The sequence below is a fragment of the Ailuropoda melanoleuca genome, chromosome 9, assembly GCF_002007445.2.
Source record: "Ailuropoda melanoleuca isolate Jingjing chromosome 9, ASM200744v2, whole genome shotgun sequence".
NCBI classification, from domain to species: domain Eukaryota; kingdom Metazoa; phylum Chordata; class Mammalia; order Carnivora; family Ursidae; genus Ailuropoda; species Ailuropoda melanoleuca.
In genome coordinates, this window is record NC_048226.1 from 18979451 (window position 1) to 18997232 (window position 17782).

At 41.3% G+C, this 17782-nt stretch overlaps 1 protein-coding gene and 1 long non-coding RNA gene across 2 annotated transcripts; one reads left to right on the plus strand and one right to left on the minus strand.

Annotated features, from left to right (window-relative positions):
- Nucleotides 1-242: 242 nt before the first annotated feature.
- SNRPA1 (small nuclear ribonucleoprotein polypeptide A') lies at nucleotides 243-14277 on the minus strand. Its single transcript, XM_034667954.1, has 9 exons — nucleotides 13759-14277; nucleotides 11572-11719; nucleotides 10036-10114; nucleotides 5873-5919; nucleotides 5491-5593; nucleotides 4803-4882; nucleotides 4313-4388; nucleotides 3540-3633; nucleotides 243-699 (listed from the first exon to the last, which is right to left on the minus strand). The coding sequence occupies exons 1-9, from the start codon at nucleotides 13838-13840 to the stop codon at nucleotides 641-643; spliced, it is 768 nt and encodes a 255-aa protein (XP_034523845.1). The 5' UTR covers nucleotides 13841-14277; the 3' UTR covers nucleotides 243-640.
- LOC117803732 lies at nucleotides 13137-16427 on the plus strand. Its single transcript, XR_004627724.1, has 2 exons — nucleotides 13137-13265; nucleotides 13387-16427. It is a non-coding gene; the product is annotated as an uncharacterized LOC117803732 (long non-coding RNA).
- Nucleotides 16428-17782: the final 1355 nt, after the last annotated feature.

A 17782-nucleotide genomic window follows, 5' to 3' on the forward strand; every position in this document is an offset into this window, starting at 1 on the left:
TCCAACAGCTGTGAGGAAATTGCCGTAGCCTGCTCACTGGGCCAAGACTCACCCCCACCCACAACCATGTCCTAAACGCTGGAACGTGCTGCCCCTTTGCTCAGACTCCAGTAAGCAGAAGTTGCATTCCCCTACAATTTTTCAAATCAGTAATTAAAGCCTGGCTGCCTTTAATGAAACTGTTGTTATTCTTTGTATGGGGGGAAAATGCATCAGAGATCACAAAGTCTTACTGATAACCATTGGCAGCACACAGATAGTCTTGAGTTTTATTAAGAATTTAAAAATCTAAACATTTTATAGAGGCCTGGGAAGCCTACCTAGAAACACTGCCCTTGGGCATTTCCAACTTTCCCACAGTCCATATACCTCACTGCACTGCACACCCCCCACCCCGCCCCATGACAGACACTTGGCAGCACAGTGAACGTCGTTGTGTTTTTACTATTTGTAGAAAACTGGCATTTAGATTTCAAAATTGGTAATATTACAAAATTACCAGAAGCAGTCTTAAGCATTTCAACAATGCTTATGAACTTCACTTTGCTGACCCAAACAAGGCTATTATTCCAAGTTCAAGAAGCAGGACTTGTCCCAAGGAGGTGCATTATACATCCTGCAGGGACTCAGGCCACATTGCTCAGGACCCATTTGGGACTGTGTCTTCTTCCATCTCCTCTTCACCATCATCAGTGGGGCCTAAAGAAAAACACAATGCCAGACGTCATGTTGATTTCAGAGCACGTGCTGGTTCCGGATGTGAGGGGCCATTCTGTGAAGCCACTGCATGCTAACTCCTGGACTAGGTATAAAACCTCAACCACAGCACCTGCCCTCAAGGAGCTTAGTGTCCAGAGACCACCTGTCTTTGGCAGGTATGGGAAGGTACGGTCATTCCTAGGGAAAGGGTCACAAAGGTGTTTTACAAAAGTCAAGCTCATTGATATTCTAATGACCCATTTTGGTTGAGAGGCTAATTCAGTTTTTGGGAAGGTAAAAAGCTTATACTTTGTGATTCGTTCTTACCACTACCATAGGCAAAGAAAATGGGAATCCTCAAAAAACATTTGGATACCTACTACATGCCAGTTAATAGGAATACTCAGTGACTTTTTGTCTCTCAATTAGAACAAGTATGGCCATAACCCAGTCTTACATTTGTTCAACAATTTATGATAGATATTGGGGTCAAGGTATTCTGGAAAAGGAAATGTTTTAACTGTATGAGTGTTTGGGAAAATTACTCTTGTTTAAGCCTACTGTTTCTACAGTTAGCCCCAACATCAGATTTCTAGATACAAAACTACCAGGATAAGAATGGCAGTCGAGTTTGAGTGTACTCAGAAGCCTGGGCCCACTGAAATCTATGGAGTACCCTGAACCATGTCTCTCTTCCTCTTCCCAGTGAACCTGCAGATGACAGCGAAAATCCCAAGAGATCCTAAGGCCCAAGTAAAACATTTTAGGGGACACAAGTCAGCTCAGTAATTTTGTCATATGACAGTCACAATAAGCCACTGTGAACTGCCTCTTCCCCCACCTGTTACCACTGAGCCTTGAAAATCCCTGAGACTTCTAATGCTCTCAGGACGTAAGGCCACACCCATCACAGTCTACAGGGCCCTGTGTGGCCTACTGCATGCGTCCCCTGTTGGCTCACCTCACCACACTCTCCCTGGGCCTTGAACTTCACTCCTACTGGCCTCTTTCAGTTCAAGTGGGCAAGGTTCCTGTGTGCCACAGGTGCTTTGCCCACACAGTCCCCCCTCCCACCCCTGTGCTCCCAAAATGTCACTTTGCCTTTATTTAGTTCAGCAATTCACAAACACTTTAGTTTTAGGACCCAGAGAGCTTTTGTTTACGTATACTTATCAATACTGTATTAGATTCATCAACACTGTATTAGAAATAAAGATCAAATATTTAAAAAAAATAGTAATTCATTTAAAAAAGTCTCCATTACCTGTTAATGCTTATGTTTTTATAAAAAAAAATAACATTTTCCAAAACAAAAATATTTAGTGAGAAGCTTGGCATAATTTCTATTTTCGCCTCTCTGTCATGTCTGACAAAGAGCCGAAAGCTGGACCCTGGTATTGGCTTCATCAGCCCACCTGCTGCAACATGTTTTTTTCACTGAAGGAGATAAAGAAAATCAGCTTCACACAGACGTGCAGCTAGGAAACAAAGGTGTATTCTAACAATCTCTGTAGACAGTTGTGGGTTTTCCTGTTTGATACTATGCTAAAACTTGACAGAAGTGGTAGTTTCTTAAGAATTAGTTGCAGTATGGAGTCTGAAACCTTATCTATGAACTTTTCATACTCTCACTTGAAAAATCCATAGATCTATCCTGCTTTCCTTGAAGTGACAAATTCACTTTATGTTTGAGAAGATGCCTGACTCTCAACTGGAACAAATGCTCAAATGCATGGAGACAACCATCCCACTCAGGCATGCATTCACGCACACCTCCCATCCCATCACCCAGGATATCAAAAGTCGTGCACTTAAAAGGTGATATTCTTTGCTTCGTGAAGGATGTTCTTAAGTGAAACCAGTGTACATTTTACTAAGAAAGCACACAGCAGTTTAGAACGAGGACTACTGACATCCTTTAGGCCACTGCCTTGACCTGTGCCGAGGCCCCAGCAGTTTTACCCGCCATGACTCCTGCATCATCAGTGCAAATGTTAATAATGGTGGAAAAAGCAAGTAACACCTTAGTGTTATACAAAGTTTTGACCTCACAGATGCCCACGGCCTCAAGGGCTACACAGTGAGAACCGCCAGTCTAATTAATGTCTTACTCATTTTTAGCTTCCGTTCAAACATAATTTGCCCAAGGGAACTTTCCCTGATTTGCCAAATCTAGGTAGAAGCCCCCGGTTACCTTCATATCAAAACTTGTAATACGCATTATTTTGAGTAGTTTTTACTTTACACTTCCAGTACCCAACATCCTGCCTGACACAAAGTTGGCAATCACACATTAGAATAGCCAACATTTATCAAAAATGTATGCTCATGTCAGACCCTGTGCCAAGTGCTACCTATGAACTATCCTACTTATCCTCCCAAAAACCTTTTGAGGTTGGTACTATATATTACCTCAAATTTAATGGTGAGGAAACGGATTTAAGATTAAGTGAAGATGAAGAAATTCATCCAAAGACAGAGCTGGTGAGGCTAAGATCTGAGCTTCATGCTGTTTGGCCCTGAGGCTTGTGTTTCCAACCAACTACTAAGGTATCTATCCTACACACACACACACGTGTCAAAGTCCACACGGTTCCCTCTAGTGTTCGGTTTTACCGCATGGCTAGGGAATAATGTATGCCTCAACTTGTACAAAAAAAACCCTCAGAGTTCTATGCCAGAATATTCTACATCAAATAACTTATCCTCAAAGAGCACACAAAGAGATTTCATGTACATCAGATGCTAACATCATTGGGTCATGGCATCTGAACTGTTCTGGAATCACTTCAAGCAGAACATTAATTTGGCAGTCCACAGACAGACCATCATGTCCTGACCTGATCTGCGTTCCCGGCCAGGTATCTGACCAGACTGTAGCAAGCCCTTCAGCCGCTCCACTTCAGCCAGGGTGGACGCATTTGCTATAGCATTCTGGAGGACAGAAAACAACGGAGATGGACCGTTAATTGCATCTAAGGATCAATCACCCAGAAAACCCCATAGAAGTCCATGGCGACTTTGTGAATTGGAATATTAAATAGTTCTGTTGGGGCAAGAATTTTACTATCACATTGAAATCAACCCAAAACTGAATCATAAATTCCCCAAACTGGTAAACAGATGTGGACCCTCTCACATGAGAGCAAATAATCACTGCACATGTACTAAAATTTTAGTAAATTAAAGCATCGATCCGGAACTCTGTTACCAGATAATTTAGGAAGCAGTATTATGAAATTAGCATTTCCCACTGATCATCAAGCAGATCTTCCAGACAGCAAATCTTTGAAAATAAAAACTAAGGCAAACACTGAGACAGCACAGTAAGGTAACTAACTTAAAAAAAAAAAAACAAAAAAACCATATCCTGGGAAAATGAGAAAGAACTAGAGCTGCCTCTGCTTTGACTGGCTCATGTAAGGAATTCAAGTCCAAGTCAAGTAATAACTTTATGCTAGTTCCTTCCTTACACAGACTGTAGCAGGAATCTACAGCAGGGGCGGCGGGGGGGCGGGGACAACTATGATGTTTAGAACTTGGTCTGTTACACATTTCATGTCCTAAACCCATGGCAACTCTCTCCAGTCCAAGAGTCCCAACACATTAGTACCTTGATTGCTTCTACATCCCCCGGAGACGGCCCACCTTTCTTTTTGTCAGTTGGCAAACCAGCACCTGGGTTGAAACTTGGGAGGGGGAGGGAAGAACGCAACTGTTAAATCCACACCAATGGAAATTGCTTCTCTTTTACTTTCAAAAAGCTTTTGAAAGTAATTCAACCAGTGTAGTATCTTATCTTTGTTAACAAACTGATACAAGAAACTCTCTCCTTCAGAAACACCACCCAGTTCTCATCTTCCTCTAAAGAAACAGCAGGAAGTATACAATGTTGCATTAAGACTGAACAGGGAAGGCTTTGCTAACCTGGTAGAAATCTCATGTGATGTGTGAACCATTGATATCAGGTCACGGGCTACCATCACACAAATTCAATACCGTATTAGTCACAGGTGTTTTGTTTAATTCTGTAGGAGGCAAAAAGCCAGACAGATAGTGTTTCTGAAGGTGAAGTGGAGTGAAGTTGGATATCCGTATCTTACGTTTTGCTTCTCCTGGCAATATCCTTTGCAAGTTGTGCACCCCGTTTGCCCTTGAACATTTTCTCTGCTTCCTGACGCTCCTACAGCAACACCACACACAGAGTTAATGGAAATAGGAATACCACATGCATTTAGATGCATTCCTCAGAAAACACGGAAGAAAACTCTCCTGAAATACTCTGGGCTGGTAAAAATACCAAAAAGCCAATTTCAAAATAAAAGGAGACACACGGCCTTGCCTTCTCTGGTGAGGCTCCCTGAAGACAGTTCCCCCTCCTAGTTTCAAGGAGGAGTTCTGGACAAACTAAGAAGGTTTAAAAAGAAAAGGAAAAAAAAAAACAAACAAACCAAGAACACTCCCAGTAAAGGGAAAATCACTCTAACATTAAAGCTGCTGAAAAATGGATTATATTAAGCTCCCCACAGGGGACTGTATCTAACAGAGTCTATTGTTGACGGTGCTCGCGGTGGCTCTGATACCGTGCTGCCGACACTACACAAGACATCGTTAACCCCAAGTCCTACTATAAACTCTGCTATGAAAAATAAATGATTTAACATTTTCTTTCCCATGTTTTTATTACAAACAATAGTAAAACTCATTACGCAACTGAAAAACTCAGTAACAAAAACATAGAACAAAACACATGAATCTATAGTGACTTACAACCAACAGAATAATACTTACTTTTAGTTTCACCTTCTGGAAATCCAGTACTCTGACTTGCGGAACTTTATAAATTACATACAGTCTGTAATGCTTCTTATTTGTGACAGGATTTCTCAGAATACTATAAGAAAAGGAATAACATGATGCCAACCTTATTCATAACGCAGCATTCAAGAGGTCCATTTTAATAGAATCAAATGAGCCCATAAACTAAGAAAAAGTTCACATTTCAGTGTTATTAAGTTAACATTAGGGAAGTTTTAATAGAGCACTGGACCTAAAGGAAATATTTTCACTCCTTGTTTTTAAAAGGTCCTTCTTACTAACTGATTAAGATCAAGGCTAGTAATGGTGTTATGATAAAGGACTTCACTGACACCACCACAAATCATTTCCATACCTTAGGTAAGTCAGTGATTTGAGAGATGCCAAAGGGTCCAGATCACCCTGTAAAAGAAATGGCCGAACGTTAAGAACACGAAAACCATAGGCTATTTTGAGACTCTGAAACAGCAGATGCCTTTGGAGAAAGGGCTCCTCTTATCTTTTATTTTTCACTGCCCTAGCACCTAGCACAATACTAGCACAGCACAGGTGCATAATAAGTTACTGCTGACCAAACTGGTAAATAGATGTGAGCTTCTTCAACTTACAATCTTAGCCGTAACAGTTTCTGTCTCGACAGCAGAAGAGACAAAAAAATCTTACTTCCTGTAGCAACCTCCAAAGGGCTAGAATTTAAACCAGTGATTAAGAAAAGAAAGACATGTCAAAGTTTATGTAACTTCAGAGCAAGTTATTCATGCAGAGAACCTCAAACTGGAACTCAGGGTAAGGTGGTTTTTTCCCACTAGTACCTGTACACGCCTGGCAGTGACACTGGTGTCATATCATCATTGGGGGCGGGCACCTTTATTCAAGGCTCCCTCAAATCCACTTCAGGTAAGTATTCAAGGACAAGCAGGAGGGAGGGAGGGAGGGAAGGAAGGAAGGAAAAGAAGGAAAGAGAAGAAAGAAAAGAAAGAAAAGAAAGAAAAGAAGGAAGGAAGGAAGGAAAGAAAGAAAAAGAAAGAAAGAAAGAAAGAAAGAAAGAAAGAAAGAAAGAANGGGTAAGTATTCAAGGACAAGGAGGAGGGAGGGAGGGAAGGAAGGAAGGAAAAGAAGGAAAGAGAAGAAAGAAAAGAAAGAAAAGAAGGAAGGAAGGAAGGAAAGAAAGAAAAAAGAAAGAAAGAAAGAAAGAAAGAAAGAAAGAAAGAAAGAAAGAAAGAAAGAAAGAGAAAGAAAGAGGAGCCAATTATGGGACAAGGGCAGGTTAGTTTTTGAATCTTCCCAAATTACCCCATAAAATATAGTACAACAAAGATAGCAAAAGCCTATGGTCAACAGCTACAACTAACTGAGATGAAAAGGCATTCTGGCAAGAACCCTAAAACNGAGCCAATTATGGGACAACGGCAGGTTAGTTTTTGAATCTTCCCAAATTACCCCATAAAATATAGTACAACAAGGATAGCAAAAGCCTATGGTCAACAGCTACAACTAACTGAGATGAAAAGGCATTCTGGCAAGAACCCTAAAACAGGAACAGGTAGGGACAAGCCACTGTGAGAGCTGCAAGACTTGCACAGGGCCAGATCTGCACAGGAAGCATCAGAGGGCAAGCAAAGAGGCATCTGAGAAACCAGAGTACTCCAAAAAGACCAACAGCTCAGTCCGTCTGAGAGCGGCCACCAGCGATCTGTACATCCCCCTCAGGAGTACAGCAAGTCTGGGATGCGGCCTGGAGGGGCTGGGCCATTTGAGCCCTCACTCTTAATACTAACCACAAATGGTATCCTTTCCAGGACAAAGCCCTACAGTGAGGGGCAACTGCTAGGACCAGACTGAAATTGTGCTGGACAGGGGCAAGAGGGACAATGAGAAAAAAGTACAGATAAAAGCAAGAGGGGAACAGAGCCAGTTCAGAAAATCTGCTGCCATTTTTAAATGCTTCACAAACAACCATCAGGGGGAGCTCTAGAGCACGCTACCGGCATATCACCACTAAAAGAAAATATACAGGATGACCTAAAAAGGGACAAAGACAAACATCCCATGATCTCACTTGTATGTGGAATCTTTAAAAAAAAAAAAAAAAAAGACCAACTTACAGCAACAGTGTTGAATGGTGGCTACCAGAGGCTGAGGGAAAAGGGGAAATGAACTATTGATAAGAGTACAAACTTTCAGTTGTAAGATGAATATGTTCTGGAGATCTAATGTATAACATGGTGACTATAGTTAATAATAATGTACCACTGTATACTTGAAATTTGCTGAGAAAAGATCTCAAGTATTCTTACCATACAAACAAAAAAGTAAATATGTGAGGTGATGGATATGTTAGTTTGGTAACAGTAATCACTTCATAATGTATACATCTAACAAAAATCACATTGTATACCTTAAATACATACAATTTTTATTTTATCACTCATACTTCAATAAAGCTGCAAAAAAAAAAAGGAATGACGAATGGCAACTTTTGTTACACTCACACAGAAAACACAAACTAAAACATTATGATGTCTTGATGGGTTTCTTAAAGACAGAATAAATAATATGTTGGGGGTATGAAATGTTTAAGGTCACTGTATTAAGAAACTAAAGGTACTGGTTACCTTGAAACTTTAGTATGTATTTTTAATTCCTATAATACTAAGAATAGAAATAAGTAATTCCTACACTATTAGCAGGAAAAGAAGAATGACAGAAAGAGAGAGAGAATGAACACAGTAAAGGAGAGAAAAAGAAATGCAGAGCAGGTGGGTCAAATAATAACCTCCAGAAATGAGAGAAGACAAACTCAAATATACCAGTAATTAAATTAAGTGTAAACAGACCAAATACTTCATTTAAAAGAAAGACTTCACACTGTATTTAACAAACAATCTTATCACATGCTCTTTTCAAGAGACAAATCTAAAATACAAGGTATAGAAAAGTTGGAATTTTTGGAAGGAAAAAAATGATCATACAAATACTAACTAAGAGAAAGCTTGTTTTGGCACACTATAGCAGATAGACAACAAGGTAAAATAGCACTAAAAGAGATAAAGAGGGGCACGACACAATAAAAAGGTTAGTTCACCAGGAAGGTATTAACAATTTAAAATTTGTGTATATCAATTAAGAGAATTTCAAAATATATAAAACTTAAATGGACAGAACTCGAGGGAAACTGTCAAATCCACTATCGTGTGATTTTAACATACCTACTTCAGTAACTGATAGCACAGACTCAGCCTTCATCTTTACAAACAACTTTAAATATAATTACAACATACACAAAAACACAAACAGCTCTGGGCCCTGCATGGCTCAGGCCATGATCCCAGGGTCCTGGGTTTGAACCCCATGTCCGGCTCCCTGTTCAGTGGAGAGCCTGCTTCTCCCTTTCCCCCTTGCACGTGCTCTCTTCTCACTGTCTCTCTCAAATAAATAAATAAAATCTTAAACAAACAAACAAACAGCCTCTATCATGCCACAGATTTCCTATGAACGTGCACTTTGAATAACTCATACATTTTAGAAAAGACAGGGCCTCAGACCAGTGCTTTCTTACTTTTGGAGTCAAGTACTCCTCTGAGAATCTGAAGGAAGGTCTGGACCCAGTCCACAAGGAAAGAAACAATCGTGGAAACAGGGAAGGGAGGTAAGATCATAACAACACAAAATCAAGTTATATAATACAGACTTACACATCCAGTGTTTAAGTGAAAAATTTAGGTTACAAGTGTATACTATAAGCTCAATTTTGTTAAAAATTATACATACAGAGCATAAACTTAAAATGCATGAAAAGAAATAGGTCACCATAATTACACCCAAACAGAGAAAATAAAACTTGCCCTTAGCTCACAGGAAAACCAATTCCAAGTGGATCACTGATCTCAATGTGAAGAGTAAAACAAGTTTCTAGAATGTAACCGTCCAACAAAATTTAACATGCTACATATTTAACTGAATGTTTTCTAGTAGCCAATTAAAAGAAAAAAAAGTATAACTTATTTTATAGTATGTTTTTTAACCTACTATCCAAAATATTACCATTTCAATATCGATTTAAAAAATTGATAGCTTACATTTTTTTGGGTACTAAGTCTTTGAAACCTGCTATGTATTTTACTCTTAGTACATAGCAATTCAGAGTGGCTGCTTGTGGCTAGTGGCTACCATATTAGACACTGCAATTCTAGAAAAGAACTTATGTTTACAGAAAACAACTCTTTCTGTAGTGGAAGCTTGACAGACCATCACAAGTACTAGCAACAACAACAGCAACAGACTAATAAATTGGACTATGCTTAAATTAGGAACTTTTCTATCCAGACACCCTAAGACTGTTAAAAGATGAGCTACAGAGTGGAAAAGGCTATTTAACTGAAAGAGGCCCAGATCCTGAAGTACGAAAAAGGACATAGAATGAGGAGCTAATTCTCTGGATTTTCTAAACTGTCTATAAGAGGCATGTAGCACCTTTAATTCCTCCCCCCACATGCATCCCCCCCCCATTCGACTTACCAGTTCCACAAGACTGTTGTTGGTGAGAATGAGTTCTGTCAGACAGGGTAAAGCCTGATCAAGTCCCTCACCTATACGGCTAAAATGGGGGGGAAAAAGACTCTTCGTAAAAGTGAAAAATAGGTAAGCTAACAATTTTATCTAAGTCCTTGTACAGAAGATTTCAGACTCCAAAGGTGGAAGAACTTAAGAGATCTTTCTCCCAACACCCTAACTGACAGAGGGAAAATGAAGCACAAAGCGGCAGCCTTATCGAGGGTCACGGGTTAGTGAGTGGAAGAAGTGGGATGATTTTAGAAGCCATGCCTCCTGAGGGTTGCCTGGGGTTCTTTCCGTTACCATTTTGTCTAGTGAAAGCTAAGAGAAGAAGCAACTCCCGAGCAGAACAAACTACTTAGCTGGCTTCATGACTTCTGGGCAGGTAGCGCAGAAACACCAGCTGCGTTCACAGCTCAGGTACATGCGAACAACAGCTACGCCAGCAGGGAATGTAAGCTCATGAGAAATATGCCTATTTTAAAAAAGCAAGTCACTGGGGCGCCTGGCTGGCTAGTTGAGCATTTGACTCCTGATTTTGGGTCAGGTTGTGATCTCAGGGTCCTGGGATGGAGCCCTGAGTCAGGCTCCATGCTCATCAGGGAGCCTGCTCAGGATTCTCTCTCCCTCTGCCCTCCCCCCACTTGCACCTGAGTGCATGCTCTCTCTCTCTCTAAAATACATAAACATATCTTTTTAAAATAAAAATTAAAAAAAAACCACAAAAAAGCAAGCCACTACCTAGTACTTCTTAAAGACATTGTCTATAGACCTTCAATAACGTTTTTGATAAAATTTACTCAGAGGTGATGAAAGAGGGTCAAAAAACCCCCTCAATTACAGCAAGTAATATTCTAAAAATCAGTTATAAAGAAAAACAAATGGCAGAGGATATGAGGTAGAGACGCTCAGTCAAAAATATAATTGTTGGGGGTGCCTGGGTGGCTCAGTCAGTTAAGTGTCTGACTCTTGATGTTGGCTCAGGTCAGGATCTCAGGGTCCTGGAATGAAGCCCTGCATGCCTGCATGGGGCTCCACACTCAGTGGGGAGTCTGCTTGAGGATTTCTCTTCCTCTCCCTTTGCCCCTCCGCCTGCTCTCATGCGCAGGCACCGTGCACTCGTGCTCGCTCTCTCTCTAAAATAAATAAATAAGTCTTCAAATACACACACACATATATATAATTGTTGAAATTTACATATCTTTTTAATGTAAGTCCTCTGATAATTACAATTATTGTTTTAGAGGCCAAAATATGTACAAAACAGCATGTTTGTAATTTAAATATCTATTACCATGAATATATAAGTACTTCTGAATAGATGCAAATAAACCAAGACCACTACCAAGTTAATCTCTGGACCTGTATGGGAAAAGTGCAGCTTATTTCTCATTTTAAGAAACATGTAGGCTCAACTGGCATAACTACTATGGCTTTTCACGGAACACTGCAACATCTACTCTTGGGGGAAAAAATTACTTTCCACCAGCAGACACTTACCATATTCTATTGTTGTTCACTAATAATGTTTTCAGTCTTCTCAACAAAGGAAAACCATCCAGTTTCCTGATTTCATTGTCAGAAAAATCAATAGCATCAAACTGGTCTAAGGTAGCACCTAGATTTTCAATGACAGGAATTTTATACCCTGTAAAATGGAAGACAAAAAAATACACAAGTATTAATATCGTTAAAAGGTATATTAAAACTGAAGCCGTACTTCATGGTAATTTGACTCAAAGCTTCCATTTATTCAGAACGTGTTTACCTAGCACCTACGTTGTGCCAAACACTGTGCAAATAACTGGTACATAAAATGAGGAACAAGAGTCACACGTCCTAGCTGCCAAGAAGCTTACAGTCTAGGGAGTGGACATGAACAGAGTCATGACAAGGACAAGGGCTATGATAATGAGGACACTGATTAATAGAAATATTGGTAGCTAACATTTGCAAGAGTATTTACACAGTGCTTCACACTGTTCTAACCAATGCCCCAGAAATAGTTAAATGGCATAATGAGAATTTACATCGTAAGCTGCTTGTAGTCAAGTGTCCAAGTCTTGTTCATACATTGTGGACAACAGTTCTTAACCTCTTTTGCAATCCCACGGGCCAGAGAACTTATCAGGATATCCTCCTGATATCATGACAGTTCCCCCTCACTCTACACCTTTCCCAGCTCCAATTCAGAGTTCAAGGTCAACAGTTTATACACAATAATAAACCACCCTGTGAACAATTCACTCAAATACTCACGGATTTGTCTAAAATGGGCAAAACTACTGTATTAGCTGGCAGAAGAAAGAAATGAACCCCAGCCTCCGTTAAAGTACATAATTCAGAGCTGCAAGGGTTACAGCAAAGTAAGTGCCACACCAAAGCAAGTATCCTCAACACTGGATGCACTTCAAACTCAGAGATACGGCAAAGATCAATCTGCACCGAGAGCGAAAGTGGTCAGTTACTTTTGAATGGAACTCTTTAAACTGAATTTCAACAAAATAAAAGCACTGGGCTTTGTCTGCAAGGAATCCAAACCGAAAGCAGAGCCCGAGGCAGGGCACCTCAGCCAGTGTTGTCCCCGTGGAGCCAAATCTCAGGCCCAAACTGTACTACTGTATTATCTTATTCCCAGAGAAACTGCTCTTCACATCCTTCCTAAAGTCATTTCCTTGAAATTCTGATTAGACAGCAGCACTCCCAATTTCTTAACAAGGCTTACTAAGGTTGAAATGGCTGCATGAATTTGAATAGTTCAAAGCTTCCACCACCTTACACAAAGCACTCGTAGTACAAGCCTCTTTAAAAAAAAATTTAAGGATTTTATTTATTTGAGAGATAGACGAAGAGCACAAGCCGGGGGAGCGGCACGCAGANTTGAATAGTTCAAAGCTTCCACCACCTTACACAAAGCACTCGTAGTACAAGCCTCTTTAAAAAAAAAATTTAAGGATTTTATTTATTTGAGAGATAGACGAAGAGCACAAGCCGGGGGAGCGGCACGCAGAGCGCGCGCGCGCGCGCGCGCGCGAGAGAGAGAGAGAGAGAGAGAGAGAAGTAGACTCCCCGCTGAGAAGGGAGTCCAACTAGGGGCTCAATCCCTGGCCCCGGGGATCACGACCCAAGCCGAAGGCAGACGCTTAAGCGAAGAACCACCCAGGTGCCCCTACAATGTTTGATAAAAGGGAAATGTAAGACAATTGAAGCTAGAAGAAAGAAATCTTGCGGATCCAATCGCTTTTGTTCTCAAAATTCATTTCCTCCCTCGCAAACTATGGGTAATTAACACGTAGCCTATCTATACTACCACAGTAACAGTTCAACGTATTTACTGAGAAGCAACGAGCCGCTGAGCACCAGGATTACAGCTACCAACATTTCTCGNTCCCAGCTCTCGAACAGTTCAGACTGCGAAATACGCCAAGCAAGGCCTAGTTAAGGCCCACGCGTGTGGATCAGGAAGCGATCAATCAATCGGCTGGACGTGTGAGTAGGAGCGGGGATAACTGAAGCCTCAGGAGGGCCAAGGGATGGTTTTGGGGTAGCAACGGCAAGACTCAGCCCCGGGCGGTGCTTGGCGCCCACAATGCAGGCCTGCCGGCCAAGCGCCGGCTCTCCGCGCACGCGGCGGGGCGGGAACCACCGGGCTGCGCGCGGTAGGCCCGCTCACTTCCCTAGACGTACCCCGGAGGTCCAGCTCGCGGTCCCGCACGGCGTTGGTGTACTGCGCCGCCTGCTCGATCAACTCCGCCGTCAGTTTCACCATCCTGCCGCCTCCCGCTGCTGGTGCGACGGCCCGCCGCCTATTCCCGCCGCCTCCCGCCCGCCAGACTTCCCGGCGTCCTCCGCGCCCCGCCGCAAGGCAACGCCAATCGCAGCCGGCGCATGAGCGCGCAGCTCGACGTCCAGGCAGAAGCAATCGAAGAGCGACGCCCCCGATCTCGTTCTCTTTGGAAGTCCAGGCGAGTGCTGAGCTTGTGGCTGGCTCTGGGTTCTTCTTTGGAGCGTATTTGGAGGAGGGCCCCTGATTCCAGATGTCTGTCCCCGCAAGTAAGCAAAATGTGAAAGCCCTCGAGTGGAAATTTCTTATGCATCGATGCACCTTGAGGTGGGAGGAGACTCTGTCTGTCCTCACTCCACCGAGGAGGGACGGGCACCCGTGGGATCCAGTGAAGGGGGCCAGGAACTTCAGGTTCCCATTCGGGTCCCATGCTTTGGGCCCCAGGCTGCCACGTGAGAACCAGGGCAAGGTCAATCATAGGGCCACTTCGTTGGGATCATCCTACCGCCCGGCGAGCCCGACCCATCTCCGCACACCCTTCAGTTTTGTTAGGCCTGTGATCTCCAGACATTTAAATATTTAATGGAAGCATGATATACAGAAAAGTGCGCAAACCGGGAATTTGCAACGTGACGAATAGCCACAGAGTGAGAACACCTGAGTTGCTGCCTCCCGGTCCAGGAAAAGAACACTTTTCTGAAAGCCTCCTTTCCTGGTTCCCAAGGCAACCAGGAATCGAACACCATAGATTAGTTTTGCTTGCTTTTTTCTTTTTAAGATTTTACTTATGTATTTGAGAAAGAGAGAAAGCACAAGGGGTGGGTAGGGGGCAGAGGGAGGAGGAGAAGCAAACTTCCGCTGAACAGGGAACCCAACATCCCCTGAGTCCCAGGACCCTGGAATCATGACCCGAGTGGAAGGCAGACGCTTAACCAAATGAGCCACCTAGGCTCCCCGAATTTTGCTTGCTTTTGATACAAATAGAATCATGCAGCGTGCTTTCCTGCCTGGTTTCTTTGGCTTTGTACTATGACTGGAATCCACCCAGGTTGCGGAGCAATGGCTTGTTTACTTTCGTTGCTGTATAGAATTCCATTGTGTATCTTATACCATAACTTAGCCATTCTGCTGTTGATGGACATTAGGGTTGTTTCCTTTGGGGGCTATTCTGAATAATGCTGCTATGCATATTCTTGGACATGGATCCAACGGACACGTGCCAGAGTTTCTCCAGAAGTAAAACTTCTGGGACATAGGGTATGGTATCATCAATAGGTAATGCCTAACAGGACAAGAGACTGAAATAATACACATACTGTAGCTGTGTGTAAGGGTCTCCATGCCTTCAACCTCAGCCTCATTAGTACTGCCAATATATAATTGTGGTGATTCAGAGGAGCCTGGGTGGCTCAGTCAGTTAAGCATGGAACTCCTGATTTCGGCTCACGTCGTGGGCTCTGCATGGAGCCTGCTTGGAATTATCTCTCTCTCCCTCTGCTCCTCCATGTGCGAATACTCTCTCTCTCTCTCTCAAATAATTGGGGGAATTCTGGTTACTGTGTAGTGGTATTGCACTATTGTTTTGATTAGCTTTTCTCTAATGAGTTTGAGGACCTTCTCATGTATGTTGTTTATTCGGATATCTTTTGTGAAGTGCTCCTTCAAGTCTCTGGTCCATTTTTTTTCCCTACTGGATTGTCTGCCTTTTTCATATTGACTTATGGGATTTCTTTATATATTCTGGGTGTCAGCACACTCTGTGGCTTGCCTTTGCCCCCCCCCCTTTTTTTTTTGGTTTAAACTGCTTAAATACTAAAGAATTCACAGAGACCAGAAATATTGTCCTCGTACAAGTCACCAATGCTGCAAAACACAAATTGTAATCCATTTTGTTCTGTTTAAGATAACATCCTATTCCCCAGATCACCAAGTCATAATCTGGGCTGCAATTCAAATCAGAAGGCTACGAAAGTGGCCTCCTCACTCATTTTGCAATGGGAACAAGCTTTCAGATGGTCCAATTCAAGAGGAGTCACCAGAGGAAGAACTTAGCACCGGAAGCCCTACTGACTGCGTTTTGTCCTCTTTTTTTGGTGGGTGGATTTCATTGTGGTCGTGTAGGTCTTGGACAGGAAACGCTTTCCTGCTTATTGGCCTTTTCACTCTTAATGGTATCGTTTGATGACTAGAAGTTTCTAATTTTTATGTAATTCAATTCATCTTTTCCTTTCTGGTTAGAGGGTTGGGTGTCTGTACATGTGCCCCCAAATATTTTGTTATTGTCTACTGGCGGCTTGTTTTTCCTTTCACATGTAGCTCTACAATCCCTCTGGAACTGATTCTTTTTGAACTTTTTATTGAATTACGATATACTCACAGCAGAATGCAAACCACACACACCCAAGTAACTGGCATCCGGATCAAGAACAGGACATTGCCACATTCTGGAAGCTCCCTTCTTGTCCTTTCGGTCACATGCTTGCCCCAATGGTAACCACATCTTGCATAGATTGGTTTTGCTAAATTTTATATTTATGCAAATAAAATGGTACCTTATGTATCTCTTGCTTAACACTGCGTTTGTGTGTAGATGTAGTTAATCTATGATCATTGTTATATAGTATTTCACTGGAATATTCCAATTTATCCATTCTGCTGTTGATGAACATTTGGGTAATTTCCAGTTTGAGCTATTGTAAGTGGAGCGCCTATTAACATTAAAATACATATCTTTAAATGAACACATATGCTAATGCATACATGGAAATGGGATTGCTGGGTAAACTTACATTCAGCTCAAATAGGTTCTACTAGTTTTCCAAAGTAATTGTTCCAATTTACACTCCTTATTAAGATTTGTATTGTCTGTCTTTTTAATTTTAGCCATTCTGGTGGGTCAGTAGTGGTATTGCACTGTGGTTTTAATTATATTTTCCTAAGTACTAACACAGTTGAGAACTTTAAAAAATATCTTTATTGTCCATTTGGATCATTGCTTTTGTGAAGTTGTCTGTTTTTCTATTGGGCTGTTCTTTTTTACTGATTGGTAGATTTTTAAATTTTTTGGATATGAGTTCTTGTGAGATATAATATAGTGAATATGTTCCCTCTCTGTGTGGATTGCCTTTTCATCCTCTTAACGGTGTCTTTTGATGAACAGTTCTTAATTTTAATATAGTGTAATTTATGAACTTTTCCCTATGTGATTAATGTTCTCTTAAGTCCTCTTTAAGAAATTTGCCCACCCCAAATCATGAATATTGTCTTCAAAAAGTTTTGTTATTTCACCTTTCACATTTAGATTTGCAATCTTTCTGGAATAGATTTTTGTGTATGGTCTGAGGTAGGGATCAAGATACATTTTCTCCCCATATGGATATTCATTTGACCCAGTATCATTTATGGAAAAGATCATCCTTTCCCCCACTGCTCTGCAGTGCCACCTTTCTCATAAATTAAGTGTCCAAATATGTGAAGGTCTGCTTCTGGACTACCTATTCTGTTCCCTGGGTTTAGTCGCCTGTTCTTACATAATATCATACTGTCATTTAAAAACTTGATATTTGCCTTAAAAAAGGGCTCACACTTTTTTTTCAAGATTGTCTTGGTTATTTCTTGTCCTTTGCATTTAGTATAAATTTTAGGTCCATTTTGCATCTAAGAAAGAACACATGCTTTGATTTACATTGTATTGAATTTGTAGATAAGTTTGGAAAATGCATGTCTTTACAATACTGAGTATTCCAATCCATGAACGTGGTGTAACCTTACATTTATTTAGATTTTATTTAATTTGTTTTTGTGTTTTATAGTTTTTTGTGTAGAGGTCTTATACATCTTTTACTAGGCCTATTCTAGGTATATAATAGTTTTTGCTACTGGTATAAACATCAAGATCTAAAAAAGCATCAGAAGCTAAAAAAAAAA

Coding starts and splice junctions, on each gene's coding strand:
- SNRPA1 (XM_034667954.1), bottom strand. CDS start 13,840: ATGGTGAAACTGACGGCGGAGTTGATCGAGCAGGCGGCGCAGTACACC. Junction 11,720..13,758: donor CCGCGAGCTGGACCTCCGGG/GTACGTCTAGGG, acceptor TCCATTTTACAG/GGTATAAAATTCCTGTCATT. Junction 10,115..11,571: donor GTGAACAACAATAGAATATG/GTAAGTGTCTGC, acceptor CCCCCATTTTAG/CCGTATAGGTGAGGGACTTG.